The sequence below is a fragment of the Podarcis raffonei genome, chromosome 3 (assembly GCF_027172205.1).
Source record: "Podarcis raffonei isolate rPodRaf1 chromosome 3, rPodRaf1.pri, whole genome shotgun sequence".
Classification (NCBI taxonomy): Eukaryota; Metazoa; Chordata; class Lepidosauria; order Squamata; family Lacertidae; genus Podarcis; species Podarcis raffonei.
Window position 1 is genome coordinate 78,688,171 of NC_070604.1, and position 19,964 is coordinate 78,708,134.

Genomic DNA, 19,964 nt, shown 5'->3' on the forward strand with positions numbered 1-19,964 from the left:
GGTTAAGTACTTAATTCTTTCTGGAGGTCCGTTCTTAACCTGAAACTGTTCTTAACCTGAAGCACCACTTTACCTAATGGGGCCTCCCGCTGCCGGAGCACGATTTCTGTTCTCATCCTGAAGCAAAGTTCTTAACCTGAAGCACTATTTCTGGGTTAGCGGAGTCTGTAACCTGAAGCGTATGTAACCTGAAGCGTATGTAACCTGAGGTACCACTGTAAATGAGAGTCAGCGCCGCGCGAAATAATAACAACGAATTTCATTTCAATAGCTCTCTCTCTTTTCTGCTTTATATAACCTTTCAAATGGGAGGCTTTCTGTCATGTCAGCTTGAGCTCCCCTCTCTGTTTTTTTTTTTTTTTTAAATAATATTTATTAAGATTTTCAGAGATACAGAAAGAAAAAGAATAGAATACATTCAAAGCCTTCTTTTCAAACACCCTCTTTCCGGGACTCCCTCCTTCCCCCACCCCTACCATATTCCCCTATCATATTGTTGGCTCCACAAGTTCTCAGTTCTAATTAAAACTTAATTTGTTTAAACCATTATTCAAATTTAAATTTAAAATTATTCAGTCCTCACCAGTACCCTTAATAAAAGACAAAAGTTCTCTCCCCAGGGCCCACCCCCTTTCCATTCCACAATTTCCCCTTTTTTTTAGTGATAAAGACACCTCACACAATAAAGAAATAAGAAACAAGAAATAAAAAGTATAGTAAATGAAAAAAAGCCAATTCAAAAAATAGTTGACAAGCCTTTGGATTCTAGTTCTCCCCCCCCCCCCCGTCCCCGGTTTAATTTCCCCCTGACCACTAATCCATATTGTCTGCCTGGAATTCTTAAAGTCCATAGATCACATTTTCCCCCCGATTCCTTGCTGGCTTTTTTCTTTTTATAATTATTTTTAAAGTTATTTTTAAACCATTTAATTTCCAATCTTTAATAAAGCTCCCCCCATTGTTCTTTCCAAGTTGTAGTCCAGTTTCCTCTTGTTCCGCTGCCAAAACGTTCTAATTCAGAAGTTTAGTAGGTCTGCAGGGATTATTGTTATTCAGGAACAAAAACATACGTTCAGTCCCTTCCTTTCTTCAATAGAAAATTCTATTGTTTAGCTAAACACCCTGTAGACACAATATTGTTTCCGTTTCGCAGCTTTCCCAGAAGATAACCAGTCCTGTAGAATTCCAATGGTATTTTTCCACTTACGACCTTCTTTGTAATGTCCCGAAACTCCTCTAGGGGGATTGTTGTAACTTTGTTTTCTCTAGTCCAAAAGTCCGATTGTTATCCATGTTTTCGCCATTTTATATCCAAGTTTTGACAAATTGTAACAAATTATAGCAAAATTAACCAGCAAAGTCCTCATAATCAAGTCCTCTTTAAATTTCGGACTTTGACAGCTACTTTGACAGCTGTCAAAATCTCCTTCGCTTTTCGCCAGGCTCTCTCCTCAATCACCCCGGTTCCCAGGGGGGGGGTTACGTTTTCCTTCTCCCTCAATTCTTCCTCCAGCACAGTTCTTGTAGTTTCCCATCGTGGAATTCTTAGTTCTTATCAGCAATTCAATTCTTTTTGGACCTTGGTTTCCCAGTCCTTGTTTTGGAAGGTTTACAGTAGGGAGGGGGACTGACTTCCTTTTTGGATCCCCCCCCCGCTCGTATCAAATCCGAAAAAAAAATTCTTTTTTTCTCCTTTTAAACCCGGTTTCCAAATTACTCACGGGTTGTTGTTACAAATCCGAATTCTCAATGGAAGAAGTCAGCGCTCTCCGCCGGATGGCATGCGGCTTCGCTCGGCAGGGATAGCAGAGGACTCAAAGCACCACGCTTCTCCCCGGCACCCGATCCGTAGCCTTTAAAAAGGCTCCTTCACGAGTCGGGAGGGCGCTAGCAGTGCCAGCCGAGTCTCCATGTCCACGGCCTCCGTGGCCGTGGTTTTTAAGGGTCCCCGCGTCGCCGATGCGGTAGGACCCAGCCCCTGCCGAGCAGGCTCCCTCCGGAGCTCGGAGGGAGTCCGCCATTCGGCGATGGCGCCAACCCGGAAGTCCTTGAGCTCCCCTCTCTGGACTGAAGCGCTTTACCAGCGTTTGAACGTGGGAAGCCAGCATTTTTTAAACGCCCACGCCTCCGAAGAACTTGCGGGTGGGAGGCGGGAACTAGACCTGGCTCTTCCCCAGCAGCAGCGTCCTGCGCCTCTCAAGGGAAACAAGCAGATGCCCCAGGACCGGCTGTTTCCTGAGATGCAGAGTTAAATCTCGCTACATTTGCAGGCAGGCGGAGTGGTACGTGGGAATGCACGTTCCTTCTTCTGCTGGAAACACGCCTGCTAGCGGTACAGGGTTATCCACTGATAACTCTGAAGAATCCACCAGAATCACAAACGGGACTTAATAAAATTACCTGTATGAGGGGAGAGGAGGGCAAGTTGGTGGGGGACTCTTCGTGATTGTGTTTATACACTGAAAATCGATAAAACTTCCTATAATAGAAACCAAAGTTTACAACGATCCACCTCTGTTGCTGAAAAAGCAAATATAGATAAATGTAAATTCCAGTGTCACTGTTGATATCATGAGTCGTTAGTCCAAAGGGCTTCTTCACCAACTGTTGAAATTAGGTTAAATTGAAAAAGCGGGTGGCTCCTGCCTGATGTTTAAATTGACTGTTTTTTAATGATGCTGTGTACTGTCCTGGGCTCCTGATTGGGAAGAAGGGCAGTACAGGAATAAAACATGTAATATTTTTTTCATGTATGTATAGCGAATGGTCCACCTGTTACAGCTATTGACTCTCTCGCTTAAGTTGGCCTGATCCAGTCATTTAGTCTCCTAACCCTACCACCCTGCACCTACTGCTGCTAATTGCTTTACTGGTACTGCCCCTATGATTTTAACAGCAGCCTGGCATGCAGAAATCTAGCAGGTGAAGCTCTTCCTAATATGGAGATGAAATGATTGTGGGAAGCATCATCTGCTTAACTTTTGCATGGCAAAGACGCAGGAGTAGGACCATTAAAATGCTGGCAAACCCTATATGCGAGACCAAAAATATATTTTTTTGTGTGTCCACACCTTCTGCAATGAGATTTACACCTTAATTTTCTAGAGTGCACTTGCATTATTCACTGCAATTTATTCCACATTATCCACATGCTGCAAATTTTATAATTCATTTATATATGTACCCTGACTTCTTATCCATCAGGTTTCTTTATAGTTTTCAGGTAGCTTATAAAATACTTTTCAGCTGTCATAGGTAATGAGGTGCATCTTCAGCAAACATTGATAATGCTAAAGGTGCGTCTCTGTAAGGAGTTAGTTCCACGATTTTGGAGCTACCACAGAAAAAGCTCTTGCCTGGGTTGCAAATGGGGGGGAGGGGAGAGACTGAAATCTGATTTCTCTAGGCATCTGCATTTTGAAACAAGCTACCATTCCCAGTCCTATGTGTCCTAGTTCACCATTTCTGGTTTCCTCTGAACGATAGGTCTCTTTTCAGCTGTGATTTGTATAGGAAAATTACAGTAAGAGTAATGTACTGCAAATAGTTAAGGTAAATTATAATTCTTTCTTTAGGTGCTATTTCATTGCATGCTTCAGTCCATTGCCAGTCTCTCACAATATAATTGCATGATCAAGCCTTCTCTTTCACTTAAAGTAAAGGTAAAGGGACCCCTGACCATTAGGTCCAGTCGTGACCGACTCTGGGGTTGCGGCGCTCATCTCGCTTTATTGGCCGAGGGAGCCGGCGTTTGTCCGCAGACAGCTTCCGGGTCATGTGGCCAGCATGACTAAGCTGCTTCTGGCGAACCAGAGCAGCACACGGAAACGCTGTTTACCTTCCCACTGGAGCGGTTCCTATTTATCTACTTTCACTTTGACGTGCTTTCAAACTGCTAGGTTGGCAGGAGCAGGGACCGAGCAACGGGAGCGCACCCTGTCACGGGGATTCGAACCGCCAACCTTCTGATCGGCAAGTCCTAGGCTCTGTGGTTTAACCCACAGCGCCACCCGCGTCCTGTCTCTTTCACTTACAACATGCATAATTTTATTTATTCATCCAGCAGGTGGCAGCAATAAATCAACCTACAAACCATTTGGAAAGGAGGTTGAAGGAGGTATAGAACAGCTGTAAAAAAGTTATTTCATAAGTATTTTCCCCAAAAAATGATTGCCAAGTGGGAAAGAGCATGTAATGCATACAGTGTAACATACACTGCACACTTTTGCTAGAAACGAAATACTGTACAGTAGTTATTTTGCTATACCTACAGAAACCAGGCAGCTATAATCACAGGAGTACAGAGAGAACAACGTTGGCAGCAAGGTCAGAGGGAAATGGCATGCAAGAAATGCAGGCTGTGATGATGAAAGTAAACTTAAATGTAAAATAAGTGCTGTTTGCACAACAGTGTTAACAACACAAACACCTGTAGTCAAAATAAAACCTGCTGTCTCAATTCAGAACTGATGGTAGAATTCGACTTCTTGATGAGCTGTAATTCAGCAGCGTCACACTGGAGTTTCCCTTCAAAGTTCCTTTGTTTAAGGATGGCTTCCTCAAGGTCACTAACAGAGTGTTCTGGGAGGCTGACATGTTCTCCGAGTAGTTTCTGAAAATTTTCCTTTCCAATGTCCGTTTTGCATCCATTTATTCTTTTGCATAGAGGCTAGTCTTCCTGTCCTATGTAGAACATGCGTGTTGCCTGCAGATGGTTGTATATATCATATTGGAAGATAAACAGGTGAATAAACCTTTGAAGCTGGCCAACATTATTAGGTCCTGTTGCCTGTGTACAGATGGGGGTAGAGTTGACTTCTGGGTCACTGCAGCATGTTGGTCCCTGTGCTTTTGCCTTTTGTTGCTGGTGAGCAGCTGTTTAAGTTCAGTAAAATAGCAAATATATAAGTAGTATAATGAAATGGCTAGGAGGATGAGCTGTAACTGGTAGTTCTTGGTCCAAGCAGCATCTACTAACTCACAATACGGCCTTACAGTTACCAGCTTTTTTACTGGCCCTTGTGTCTAACATAAGCAATATAGGTTAATATATTCTCCCTAATGCTAGTTTCATTCATGTAGTCAGGGTTTTTTTTGTGCCCCCTGACAATTGTACTATACTATGCTGGGCAGAGGACTCCATTTTGTCCCCCAGTCTGTTCAACATTTATGTGAAATCTCTGGGTGAGGTCATTTGGAATCAGTGTTTTCCTTCCTTTTTCCCCCCTTCTAAAAATATATTTATTTAGAGATACTATGAAACAGTTTACATCTGCATTTAACTTAGTTTCTAATGTCTTAGAAATCTTTTAAAAAGAGAGAGAATACAACACACACTATGGCCTACATCTTCTAGGTTCACTGTGCCGGTTTAGGCCTTTTCAATTGGAAAAGGATAAGTAAACATGTTGCCATGGTAACTTGCGCAGCCTTGTTAAAATTAAATCAATTATGATGTAGAAAGGGTTCCCTAGTGGAGCTTATTATGAAGAAAGCAACTAATTGTTTTTCTTGCTTTCTAAAGGCATTTTTAAACAAACTGCCATATCTGCTAAATCTCTTTTAAAATGAGAGTCCGGTTTTATTGAGCACAGATATATTACAGTATGATGATAGATAAGGAATGGAATAGGTTTTTATCTTCATAAAACTCTAGGAATGGAAACCATTACATGTGTCAGCTTTTGTCTTGAATTTCATATTTAGGATTCAAAGCCAGAAACATAAATTTACATTTAATTAAGAGGCAGCTTCTACAGTGTCCAGGGTGGGTGGAGATGGAAATGGCATACCATGAAGAATTTTGGTGTCAGCTAGCATCCCACACTTACAGCTGCTTACAGACAGACAGGCTAAGCTTCATCTTCCCTCCAAACACACACTTGACCTACCAAAAGATGCTGAGGATGTACGCAAGAGCAGAAGCCTTTGGAGATTTCTTGCGGGGGGAGGGATACTGTCTTGTAGACACAGGGCAATAGCATGAGAATGTGAAAGTACCACTGATTTTAGACAACAGTGAGAATGCTCTAAAGTCCTGAACACACAAGGGTAAACACGTGTAGTGAGCCAGGCACACATGTGCTAGCCTAACCTTCAATTTGCCCCATGCACTGGTCATCACCTTTAAGGTGATGTCACTGACAATCCTTAATGGGTTCATAGTTACAACTACCCAGCAGGTCAAGCCATATTACAGTATTCCAGTATGACCCAGGTTAACAAATGGCCAAGTTTTTCCTGAATTCAGGCCATGCCACCCCTTGCCCATTTACTTTCCCAGCTTTCCTTTCTTTAAAAAGGCTCTAGCACTTATAAAATCAGATATTTATGGCAAGATGTGCAGGGAGTATACTACCCAATCATTTTGTGAGGGGAAAAAGCTTTCTCCCCCACTATGGGAAGTTACAGCTAGAATTGGCACGGAAGGGAAGGAGCAGAGATAAAACTGTAGAGTGACAATTCAACTGTCTGGGATTATGGAACTTCTTGGTTCATTTTGCCCTTTATTTTTTACCTTCCCTGACGAAGTGAGACACCCATAGTAAGCAACAGAGAAATATAGGTTATTTGCATACCTCATCTTGGGCAGCATGGCCCTTCAAACAAAAGTTCAAAACTCGAACATTGTCTTATTTTGTTGCAAAAATGTTTTTTTTCCTTTCTTAACAGATTAAGCATTTAATAAGTTGTTTTTTAGATTTTTACTTTTTAAACAAAGCATTTTAATGTAGAATACACAAATTAGGCTGGCAAGATACATGAAACTTGAATATTATTACTTTTATTTAAAACCTACCCTTTAACCAGAAGGTTCCCAGCGCAGAAAAAAGATCACTAAAATGTAACACAGCAATATTACATAAAAATTATAAAAACCAATTATCATCATAAAACAGCAATCCAGCAGTAGAATTCAGTTCTAAAATCAGTACTCAAAATCTATGAGGGGGAACTGAGGCGAAGAAAGTGTGGTTTGTCCAAAGTTGAAATGAATCCACAGTACCAGAGGGACTTAATCCCAGGTGTGTGATAACAACACACAACTTGTAAAACATTTATACTCTTCTCAAACAAGCAGACAAACTATTACAGAGACAACGATCACAAATCAAAATAACCTTTATTAAAATTAATATTGAAAGCATAAAAAACTTAAATGAGGAGAAAAGGACTGAGGTTCCACAGTAACACTGTTGATCACATAGCAAGGAGCACATTAACTGTATAATTTAGAGGTACTACCTGTTTATCTCGAAGGAAACACCCTGTTCATCCTTGTGCCACAATTTCAAGGGCCTGAAGATATACTTAAGAGTAAGAGCTAACGTACAAAACAAATATAGAAAATACAGTTGCTTAATGTGTGCTGAACTATACTAAGAACATGCAGATGACCAAGACTGGTGGTGGCATTTTGGTGTTGAGCCTGGGATAAAAGCAAATGCTAAATAGCCTATGATTCCATCCTGTAATGGCGATTCATGGTTTACAGTGCGAAGTGTGGAAATCAATATCTGCAAAATTTGTATAAACTTCTGAGCAACAATTCTTCATTTAAACTGAACTGGCCCTGCTAAACTTCAGTGTGCCATTTTGACCAGTGAGATGAGATCACCATGGTCTCATTTTGACTTGAAAGTTCTGAATGTACTGAATTATTTAAACAAAAAAACCCTCCATCTCCAAATTCCCTTGAATGGGAACAGGAAGGGTCATTGTTCAATGGTACAGAACTTGTGTGTGTGTGTGTGTGTGTGTGTGTGTGTGTGCGCGCGCGCGCGCGCGCGCGCGCGCAGAAGGTCCCAGGCTCAGACTATGGCACCTCCTCATAGGGCTAGAGGATATTCCTATACGAGCCTCCATCAGGATAGAACAATTTAAATAAGCAAGAAGAAAATAGCAATTTAAATCACTGAGTTAAGTTTTCCACTGATACTTCATATATATTTCCTAAGTGGTGCAAATCTGACCCCTAACCATGTTAACTTGCAAGTAAATAGCGTATTTACAGTTTTTTACCCTTGCATTCTCATTTCAGCATTGCCTTTCTTTGTTGTATGCATTTTTGCATGTTTCCCTTTTTTTACGTATTAAGAAAAAATATTCCAATGGAGTATCTTACCACCAGCAACTATGACAGTTTTTGAGGTTTAGAAAACAATCCTATACCCTTTTTTACCTGGGAATAAGTCCCATTGAACTTAGTGGGACATCTGAGTACATATGTGCTGCAAGTTTGGGATATGGAAACCTGCACAACTAGACAAATTTTGTCTTCTCTTCCCTCTTCCCTTGTGCTACTCCATTCTGCTTCACTTTGCCTGATTCACCCTCACAAAAACAAAGTAGCAAATAAAATGAAATAGCCGTGACCAATTGTTTGACGCAAGATCTGATATAGTTACTGGGCAGGCTAAAACGATTTGTTTTCATCAAGCAAAAATGAATTGCCTATGTTTGTTTAGTTGGTAGAGTATAAATATTCCTATCTGAGAAATGATCAAACGGGTTTGTCATTTACACATGAAAAGCCTGCTTTAATGCAATATGCCTGGTAGGGCTAACATTTTTATAGCCAGATTATTTAACATTAACCTAGTTATCATTTGAAAAACGTAATATTTACATTTTTAAAATATTAAAAATTCTAATTTTTAAAAGCTTATCATCATCAATGTTTATCAACTAGGCACAGACAATGTGGTCTGACTTGGTCAAAGGCATCTTCCTATGTTTCTAAGGGGCAGAAGTTTTAACGGTTGTCTATAAGATAGGGGAAAGTTAGATTTCTAAAAGGTCCAGTGTTTTGAGATGTCACTAAGCACAACAATTTGCTGAACTCTTAAATAAAAATACAAAGGATTTTTAAAAGTTGAGAGTAGATATTGCTCATCTTGGTATCAGAATCTCTCACGAATAGACACACACACTCTAACTAGCAAAATTGAACTATCATATAACCATAGCTGTCCACTGTTCCCCTTTTTTAAGGGAAATTCCCTTATTCCGAATAGGATTCCTGGCAAGAAAAGGGAAAAGTTGACAGCTATGCATATAACTGAAACCAAATAAGGCTCCTTCGTTAAAAAAATAAGTCGACAGAAACATTTAGTGCAAAGGACTGGTTTTTAGAAACTGGCATTAGACTAGCCTTCCATGTAGAATACTTATATTAACTTAAGAACATACTGTGTTCTTAGCAAGTCAGTTTTGGACTAAATTATTGTACAGAAGATGTCTTGAGGAAAAGCATGCACCATCAGTAATGTTTTCTCCCAAAGGTCATTTTTAATTGCAAGGTGATTCAGAGAATAGTACACAAGAGCTTCTTCTCCCGGAAGGGATTTTCAGATGTGGGCACTGGAATAATAAGGGGATCTTCTCCCATGTGAGCATCGCAGTATGCCAATAAATCAGCCGCAGCCTTGGATACCTAGAACAAAAAAAAAAAGGAGGGAGGGGGGAGACAGAAACCTAAGCATCATCACTGCTGCCACAGGGCCAATGGAATCAGTTGAAATATTTCCACAGAGTACTGATTTGCACTAATAAAAGCAAAAACACACCTCAGAGCACATAGTCTTTATACTCAAACCTGGGCACTGGGCAGCAAGAAGGGTCCTCTTAATAGGCAAATGAGGAATGCCCTGGGGGCACAGCATGCCATCGCAAACCCAGAAATATGTTGCTTTTTGGTAAATGTATAAAGCAACCCTACATATTCTGTAGTTCATTAGGATAATTCATTTGCCTTCTCCACGATTGTGGCAGTGCCTGAAAATGGTGCCCACACAGGCTGAACCGGTAGAAAGTGTATAATTACTTTTTAATGTGAAGAACATGTTCAGCTCATTTGCTGTCTTGCTGCATCTTTTATCAGATGTTTTATAGTGTTGACTGGAGAATCAGAAGAGCTCCATTGAACTCTCAACTGGTTAAAACGAAACAAAATGAAGGAGGACAATATATAAAGACTATCATTATCTTTGTTTAAGTGGCGTGTTAGACTTGGGTTAGATTTAGACAGTGATGTCTTTGTAGTGGGTGGTGGCTCTGAGATTATCCACATTGTTCCTTATCACAGATATAACACCCAGTTAGCAACTAGCAGAACTGCACCAAGTCCCAAAAAGCTCTCCTGGGTATGACCTAGTGCAATAGGAAAATAGACAAAGGCAGCAGGGTGGGAGGAAACTACCGGTGGCTACCTGTAATCCTCTACAACACCAGAGTAAGTTGAATTTCATTTGGGAAACATTTCCTTCATGTAACAGTACAACTTGGAACCACTCAGACATAGCTTCTGCTGGTTTCCTGGCCTCCCTGCCTCACTACACAGTGAATGCAGAAGAGCAATTGTGGGCTAAACCTACTTATTGATAAAGACTAAACCAGTACAGTGGTACCTCGAGTTAAGTACTTAAATCGTTCTGGAGGTCCGTTCTTAACCTGAAGCACCACTTTAGCTAATGGGGCCTCCTGCTGCTGCTGCACCGCCGGAGCATGATTTCTGTTCTCATCCTGTAGCAAAGTTCTTAGCCTGAGGTACTATTTCTGAGTTAACGGAGTCTGTAACCTGAAGCATATGTAACCTGAAGCGTATGTAACCCAAGGTACCACTGTAGTACAGAACCCTCAAAGCAACTTCCACTTTTTGCTCAGTGTATATTGCAATGAGCTTCCTTGTCCAAGACATGAGCATAAGTATTATGTTTTTTATAAAAAATATATATGTACTACTATCCATATATGAAATTAAAAACCATATATATAAACAAAAACTATGTAAAACTTTAAAATCAGAGATCACATCTGCATATAACTACCACTAAATCTTCCTTAATTGATCCTTCAGATACTTGCTCTTTGGTTCTAACAACTTCCATTTATTCCAGTAAAATCTGAAATAATCAAAGACTGAGTTATTCTGTTTTATAGATTCATCTTTTGAGAGATGGTAGTTTCATGTGATGAATGTCTCAGAGTTAAAGGAGATGGATGGGCAAAATTATCTTTGACACCTCCCAGTTCCATGCTTCTCCATTAACTGAAAGTAATACTTCTTTCTTCTCCTGCCCTTTTTTATATACTACATATATATTACCACATCCTCCACCACCTCCTCAAGATAAAATGACTACTCAGGGGCTCAAGTTATCAAACATTTGAGATTTTAGCGTGAGTTAACAGCCTTGAGGAGAACTGTGGAATTTTACCATTACATTTCAGAGCAAAGGAGGTGATTAGAAGCAGCCCAAGTTAGAACATAATCCTGTTAGATACACTATAATTATAAGATTCAGTGACAAGAGAAAATGCTGCAATTACTACAGTCACCTACCATGACAAGACAGACATAATTGCTATTCTTGTGACAACGCCCACTCTGCTTTTGCTTTGTCTAAAATGAGCACATCCACAAACATCTCCGTAACGCCACTGTTGATCTCACAACACTTATTTTAGAGATATTTGCTCAGCCTCTTTTTAAAAAAGGGAAGAGAGAAAACACAATAGCTATTGTATATAACTGTGCGTGATCTGTCACTTGTAATAAAAAACAACTACAGTGTTTCTTGATTGGAAGGCAGCAAGATCAACCCATTGGATATCCACAGACATTTAGTTACACAAATGATTTATATCACTCTTGTCTAATTCATTAAAATTTCACTAACCTTCTTCCTTTAAAAAAATACTCTCACAATAACAGTGGCGTATGAGTTTCTGGATCATAGCTATTACTCTTCTCCTTTAAGCTATATATATATAGCTTAAAGTGGCGCTGTGGGTAAAACCTCAGCGCCTAGGACTTGCCGATCGTATGGTTGGCGGTTCGAATCCCCGCGGCGGGGTGAGCTCCCGTCTTTCGGTCCCAGCTCCTGCCCACCTAGCAGTTCGAAAGCACCTCTTAAGTGCAAGTAGATAAATAGGGACCGCTTTATAGCGGGAAGGTAAACGGCGTTTCCATGTGCTGCGCTGGTGCTGGCTCGCCAGAGCAGCTTCGTCACGCTGGCCACGTGACCCGGAAGTGTCTTCGGACAGCGCTAGCTCCCGGCCTCTTAAGTGAGATGAGCGCACAACCCTAGAGTCGGACACGACTGGCCTGTACGGGCAGGGGTACCTTTACATACACACACACACACACACACACACACACACACACACACACACACACAAACCCCAAAACAAACAAAACAAAGATGCATCTTGTGGACTAATAATGTATTTACACTTATACCTCACTTTTCCTCTGATGAAGGCACAGTGGCTTACAAATGGTTCCTAGGCCTCTACTATTCAAGCAGCAAACAGGATTAGACCTGTTTATCTTTAGAAGCAGAGTCACTTGCTTTTATAACTTCAAGCAAAATCTTCAAGCAAAATCTGCTTTGGCACAGTCTTAACACTTTCAATACACATGTGCTTATGGAGGTGCTTTCAGAAGCTACTTTTGCTTTGTAGCTGAAGGTATCCAGTTTCAGTTTCTGACAAGGAAAAAACAGCAGATTTGTCATTTGTGTTTCGCTTTTAATGCCATTGGATGATTGTGAATTCAACTTGTACCACCATTTAATTTATTACTGCAGAAAGCGGGCCCTTTGTATAGCAAGCTGAAAATGTAAAGACCATCAAGGCTTTAGAATGCCTCTGAATCCTATTTTGTTCAATGTAGCAAAAGTAAATTGTACTCTGAAAAGAATGCATCAAGTCTGACATTTAATAAGTACACTGACTCCTTTGGGAAAGGAAATAATGTACCTTTTCCTGAATTAAGAGGAGAGATGGCCCTTATCAAGAGAGAGCGAGATTTATCTACAGTGAGAGGTGGCTACAAAGCTCGTCAAGAAATCATTTTGGTGTAATCTGATCCTCAAGTCAACAGCCAACTGATTTTCAGGCATGAGATGTACATCATGTCAATGCTAGAAATGTGTCCTTTGTTTCACCACAAGTTGACCAAATATTTATGCACCCCAAGAATAAACATTATATTATGATGTAATATATGTAGACATAGTAACAGTTTGAAATTTACCTTTATCCTGTCCAGATATGCCTCCATTTTCAGCTGCTCCACTGCTTTTCTTGCTTGAGATATATTTGTCGTACTGTTATTAGCCATTACCTCCTTCATCCTCCTTTTTCTAGAACAATAAAAATTACAGCATGGGGGAAATGCTCAAATTCCAAATGTAAACAAATCAAAGCATATATTCCTTTCTAGCCATGTTTTTATCCTTAGATCATTCTCTCATTTCATACATCATGGCATGGAAAAGTGTCACAATTTACCTCCACAAACTCTCTTTTCTCAAAATTATTCCAGTATATCCAATATCTAGTTTTCTTTACTAGCAACAGATTACTGTACACTTATACCAATCAGGTCAGGTCACATTTCTATGCTAAAGAAGGAGCCATAAAACAGATTATATATCAAAGCAGGGATAGTAAAGACTCAGATCTCTGTATAGCCCCTAAGCAGTGGCTAGTGTGACCAACACTAGTGATCATGGCAGCCTACTAGCTAAATTTGGAGTATAAATTTCAGGGGGAGGAGGTTCATTTATGAAACAGCCCATACCTCTGGGGTCCGATGGGCAATATGCTGTGCTTTCAGACACCACCGTTGCAACCCGCCAAGGCCCCCTCCCAGGTCCCCCCCACACAATGGATGGCACTGGGCTGGCTAGAAATAAAGGTGAAGACATCCAGTCACCCCGCCCTCTTATCTCCATTTCCCCAGAATGCTTCTGGTACATGCTTTTCCCATTTGGTGTTTGATTGACCTGCTTTTTCTCTGGTTTGGGTGTATTGCCAAATACGCCTCTGGGTCCCAAAAGGCTGGTAGCCTATACCATACATGGACTACTCTCTCCAAAAGACCCCACGCAAGACTATTTTAAATTTTATGATCAAATCACTCCCTAGCTTTTTAGAATGGAGAAAGCTATCTCATGACTTGGTTTCTCTTAGCATTTGTCTCAATGGCCTGCTAAGTCCCTGAATCATGCATTTGTCTTTCAACTGAAGGCTGATTAAATAACCTAGATGACAAGTGTAAGCAAATGGTGCTGCATAAAGACAAGTGTGGATTCACACTTGATGTTAAATTGTTGGCTAAATTGGAAGATGATGCCTTTGAAAAGGGCTGAAAAGATGTTTCTCCAGTGGGCACTAGGACACTGCCTCCCAAGTGGGAATTGATTCAACGGAGTTATTGACTGAGATCAAGAGAATTTATAAGTTATATAATCAACCTCAAAATAATAATAATAATAATGCAGGTCTGTCAGCCCTTCAATTTATCCATAAACATAATAGTCAATATATTTACCCCAATTTATGTGTAGTACTTACTCTCATTGCATCTGGTGAGATGTAATTTTCAAAGCTGAAATTGATAAAATTACCCGCACTCTTCTATGCCTCAAGAATACCTATTAGAATTAGCACTGAATTCAGATGAATGTTGAGAGAGGTTTGCATTACAATGATCTGATTGAGAACTTTGCTTCCAAGAAGGCTCAAAAAGTTCATTTCATTAAATAGGGTACTAGGGAATTGCCTCTTAAATAATTAATCACTGTACCATTATTTATCAGTGAAATGGCTATCACCAATTCACCATATAACCCCCCCCATGATGATGCCATACAACATGCTTTTTAAGGGGGTAGGCTTTCTCTGTTTCTCCATCACATGTGGAGGCAACAACTTGTATTCATATATTTGCGTTGTAGTGTTGATATGCTATATGAATCTTTTCCACTCCAGTTATAATAAAAATTGACCACAATGCATGCATTATGATACTTTTATCCGTACGTTCATTGAAGCTTTATGTACAGTGGTACCTTGGTTGTCGAACGCAATCCGTTCCGGAAGTCCATCCAACTTCCAGAAATGTTCGACAACCAAGGCGTGGCTTCCAATTGGCTGCAGAAGCTTCCTGCATGCAACTGGAAGCTGCAGAAGCCACGCTGGACTTTTGGCTTCCAAATAATGTTCACAAACCACAAATCACTTCCGGGTTTGTGGCGTTCGTTCAAGAGCCAAGTTGCAAGGCGTTCGGGATCCAAGGTACAACTGTATAGAACTGAGTGAAATTTTATGCCTGACTTGCTTTCACATCTTTAAGGGCCCACATAAATGACTGTAATTTATTTCACAGCAGGAACAGTGATGTCATCTCCTAGAGCCCCATTTTTCAACTCTGCATGCCAAAAACATTTTTCTCATAGAGAAAACCCACCAAATAAGCTAGGCCATAGAAGAGGCAGCATGCACAGCTATGAGGTAAACTGCCACTTTTAGTTGGAAAAATTCCAGAGCCTCTTTATTATCACCAAACAAAATGTGGGGAAAAATTCAAGTCCACCCAAACTTTTAATCATGTAGGATGTTAAACAAAACATATCGGAAGGGGGTATCTGGGGGGAGGGAGGAATATTGCCTTGGTATTGAAGCCATAATATCTGCATTGGCCTAAAGTTCATTTTTTTGTTCTATATAGCCTAAGAATGTATGTGGCTAAACAGCGCTGGTGCTTCAGGTTTTACTTTTGCACACACACACTTCTTTCACTCTGTAAGCTGAGAGTCATGGATGTGGTGCTAAACAAAACACTGGATAGCCCCCCAGGAAACCAATGTTTCTTTGTTGGTGGGAGATGGAAGCATTGATTTTGAGACATTTCTGTTAAATGCAGAAAGTGGTGGAAAGTTGATAGCAGATAGAGGTTCTTATTACACAACCATTGCCTTGCAGTTCAGCTGATTTTTTTTTGTTTTGGACAACTGAGGCCAATACAAGCATATCCATCTATCTATTTCCAAAGTCAAAACCTGAACAGAGTCTGGCTTTGGAAAACTATATGTGTGTGTGGTGGGGGTGGGAAATACAGCAGGAGAGGGTCTCTCTATCTCTATGCACAGTCCCTCTATCTGCAACAGAAGGGGGCACCCACCCACCTCAGAGGTTTTCAGCACCAAATCAGGGACTGTTCTTCGGCTCCTAAAAAGATCCTGAAGGTGGAGAACTAGACACAGATTGAGTGAAGATTGAGTTCACTGTCTATATGAAGGACTATAAGGCATGATATCCCCTGTGAATTTTGATCGGTCTAATGTTTTGGGGTTGTTGTTTTTTCCTTTTTAATGAATGCACTCAACACTGAATGTAGGAGCAGATGGGGCTCATCAACCTGGGAAGGAATCCCATCTAGGAGAAGGAAAACTCTGATCCTAAACCTCCACTGCCTTGCAGGCTATCTTCAGGAGAAGAAAAGGCTAAGAAGTAAACCTTGCACAAATCCAGAGTGGGGTCCCAAAGATGGTACAATGGCAGCTTGTATGCCTCCTTCTGGCAATTCCTGCAGCCAAGCTGGTGCCAAACATATTGCTCTGCTTTCCTTCAGACTACATCAGTGAGGGCAAGGGGGGACGGGTCTTGTTGTATGGGCAGCCCAGAACCTCCACACACACTGCCTGGACTTATGCCCTGGGGAGGTCACTTCCTGATACTACCTCAGCAGTTTGACTTCTCTCAAGACAGACGGATGCCAACAATTCAGCACTGGATGTACACATGGATCTATTTTTACAGTAACGGGAGAAAAGCACTAAGCAGAAAAAGCATTACAAATCCTAGTTTTGCATTTTGACAAGTTTGTCATAACATAAAAGCCCTCTGAAATGAAGCCAAAGGGTTATCTAGTCTTATCACCTCTTTCCCCACTGACCAACCAGATGCTTATGGGAAGCCCACAAGGGCAGTCCTCTCCTGTTGATGTTTCCCATGAATTTATCTAATTCACTTTAAAGCTATCTAAGTATGCACTGTGTGAAGAAGTGCTTCCTTTTGTCTGTCCCAAATCTTCCACCGAATGGCTTCATTAGAAGACCCCCCAGTCACAAGAGAGGGAGGAAAACCTCTCAATCCATTTTCTCCACCACATGCATAATATTATGGAGCCATATCGCGATGCATTCTTACTCGTCTTTTGTCCTTCCTTCTCCTCATGATGATGCTTATGCTGTGCCAGTTGTGCCCTGTTCATCTCACTCGGGACACTGTGATACCTTCTGCAGTGCAAGCTTCTATTTGCACTCAGGAAGCTACGAAACTGGGGGGAGGGGGGAGCGTGCACTGGGAGTCTGCCTGTCTTACAAATATTCAGATTTATTTGAACAAGATTTTCAAATGCACATCAAGCAAGAGATATCTGCTTTCAGCAGGAGGTCATCTTGATAAGCATTCTCACACAGCTCACACATGTCTGCAGAATTCTGGGAAATACGTGCCAAAATTGGCTTATTGCCTTTCTTGGCTACCATCTCCTTTGTCTACCATCTCTCCACGTTCATAATGTTCAAATTGTTCTGAACAAGCGTCACTTTTTACATAATAACCCCTCTCCAATCAGTATTGCAATGGCCACTGGAATCCAGGATTTTCCGGGTGATCTAGGCAGACATGAAGGCTCTTCTGATAACAGAGGCTAGGTTGCAGGTTACCTTTAGGGAAACTCACAGTACCCATTATTTCTTACTAGTAGACTGACCCAAGTGAGAGGTACCAGAGCCATTAGGGTTGTGATGATTCTGGCCAACAAATCACATGTGAGCCATTAAAATACAAAACTGGCACACTTCCTTCAAGTGGTATAGAAACCCCCATCTTGTCTAACCTAGAAAACACCAAGCTTCATTTGCATCAGGTTGTATAGAACTCATTCCTTGGACCTACAAGCTCAACCACAGAAACATGTGCACAATGGAAAAGTATGTTTCAGAGCAAGTACAGAGTGCATAGCCCAACCACCCATTTCTGATGCCAGGAAATACATGTTTTCAAGATCGGGCAGCTTACACCCCACTATTTTTCCTTGTCAATCCATCTCCCTACTCCCAGGGAGCCATTACCTTTAGGATTAGGTAGAACACTACTCTCAGCTGGAAAGACTATCCCATTATTCAGTAGTTCCTTCCCAAGTTACCACATTTGCGGATAAGCAGAGTATCCTTGAAGTCAACCCTGTAAGATGTGCGAGTGATTAAAATATTATTTTCTTACATGCACGCAGGACCCGGGTCTCACAGGCGTATCTGTCTATAAGGACTAACAGGCACTTATACACCTCGCAGTATTTTGCTCCCTCGCCCATCACAGAGAACACGAGATCGACAAACGCTGGAACCAACCCACGCGAAGGGATCCCTGAAGCTTGCGCCCCTGGGAAGTCTCCGACTCCCGCCCCAGATTGGGCGAGACACCGACCCAGCCTAGCGGTCTGCTGCTTTCCTTTGCTTGCCTACTTTCCCATTTCCATTCCTTCCTTGACTCACCCCTTGCAGACGACGACGACGGAGGCTCGGGACCGTCCGAGGGACTCGACGGCGGAGCAGCGCGAAGCGGCCACCTCACGCCCCGGCTACAACCAGGCTCGCGTCGAGGCGCCACATGCCTGTCCGGCGCTGGGGGTTTGAAGGAGCACGGTCGGCCCACCACGCCCTGCTAGACGCGCCTCCCTCCCGGAAAGGGGCCCGGCGGGACCCGCGGGGCTGCTCAGCCGCCTGCCCTCCTGCGACGGGAGAGCCCAGCCAAGCTCTTCGCAGGCTTTGAGCAAGGCAGACGGGGGCGCGCGCGCACCCCGACGGAAAGGAATTCCAGCTCGTGACGTCAATGGAGTTGGGTGGGAGAGCAAGAAAGAGCGCGCTTCCATACCTACTAGCTACTCCTGGCTTCGTGTGTGTGTGTGTGTGTGTGTGTGTGTGTACACACACACACACACACACAATTTTTTAATGAGGGCAGCCCGTCTGCGGGGTGTCGCGTGTTGCAGGAAGAGAGAAACGTGTGTGAATTCCCATCGCGCAAATTAAAGTGATCACAGTCTCTCTCTCTGTCTCTCTCTCTCTCTCTGTCTCTCTGCCCATCCCAGCAACGTTTCTGCCTCTTAAGCAACGCAGAAATTTCCCTAGAAATAGGGAAGAACGCTAGGAATTCCTTCCAACCCATGAAAGCTAACATAGAGTTTACTGTTTATATAGGCCGCCATGTTATTTTGGTATGAAAGAGGCACTAAACCAATCCCAATGTTTAAATAACCAAATACAGCTGTATCCCGTCACATGGAGTGGGCCCTGAAAGAGGTGTTCACGGGTTCACTTTTGCACATGGGGGGGGGGGAATTTGGGATGACACACTTGGGGGTTAACTGGGTACCAGCAAAAGAATATTGCTCATAGTAACAGTGTCACAAACCGATTTGGATTTGATTAATAGGGAAAGGTCATCCAATCTCAATCTGTAATTTAACATGACAAGTGTGAGGGGTGAGTAAGAGCTGCTTCACACTTTGAGAAGGAATCGTGTTTGCCAGTGATATACAGATGGTTCCCATAGCGAACACAAAAAAGTGTGAAGGACAAAGAAGCGTTCCTAAAACATTTTGTTAGCCACGCTCCAAGCACAGAGGACCTTGGCAACTGTTTTAACACCATGTGTTATTAAGGTGCCTCTACTCTTCATACTACTACAGGGAACGCTAATGGAGGCTCCGCAAAATAATGGTGTTACCAGAAAATGTTAAAACGCTCTTAACTAATGGGGAGTTGGGAATTATAGCTATGTAAGGGGGGAACTACAGCTCCCAAGGTTCTTTGGGGAAAGCCCAAATGGATGGTGAGGATGTGACATTAGGGCCAAGAGTAGCAGCCTCTGGCTATTCCTCCTGAGCCCCAGCCATTCCCCACTATAACCATGCCTGGGTTCCCAAATCCAGCCTACTGTTAGGTGTGGAAGATGCTCTCTCCTCCCTTCTTGTTGGCATCAGTCTGCCTCTGGAGACAATGGAAGATGACGTCAAACTGTTGGAAATTTAGAGCTCCTGTTATGGCTGTAGAGACCGACGTGGGAGACATGTTTTGTCGCAGCTGGGGCAGATGAAGGCG

The 19,964-nt window shown here is 42.0% G+C and overlaps 2 protein-coding genes across 3 annotated transcripts in view; both read right to left on the minus strand.

Moving 5' to 3' along the window:
- ARID4B (AT-rich interaction domain 4B) overlaps positions 1 to 19,964 on the minus strand; it is a 183,346-nt gene that overhangs the window by 156,389 nt on the left and 6,993 nt on the right. The window lies entirely within an intron of this gene.
- On the minus strand, positions 9,272 to 18,655 carry GNG4 (G protein subunit gamma 4). 2 transcript variants are annotated; one of them, XM_053382580.1, is made up of 3 exons: positions 18,353 to 18,655; positions 13,043 to 13,145; positions 9,272 to 9,436 (listed from the first exon to the last, which is right to left on the minus strand). In XM_053382580.1, the coding sequence occupies exons 2-3, from the start codon at positions 13,139 to 13,141 to the stop codon at positions 9,308 to 9,310; spliced, it is 228 nt and encodes a 75-aa protein (XP_053238555.1). In that variant the 5' UTR covers positions 13,142 to 13,145; positions 18,353 to 18,655; the 3' UTR covers positions 9,272 to 9,307. The 2 variants fall into 2 exon arrangements, with proteins under 2 accessions (XP_053238555.1, XP_053238554.1); XM_053382579.1 differs by having other exon boundaries at positions 13,043 to 13,151; positions 18,357 to 18,654.

What these genes read in the sequence shown, in the direction of transcription:
- GNG4 (XM_053382580.1), bottom strand. Translation starts at nt 13,141, where the DNA reads ATGAAGGAGGTAATGGCTAATAACAGTACGACAAATATATCTCAAGCA. An exon ending in CATATCTGGACAGGATAAAG is followed by an intron (nt 9,437 to 13,042) that starts GTAAATTTCAAA and finishes TTTTTGTTCTAG; the next exon opens with GTATCCAAGGCTGCGGCTGA.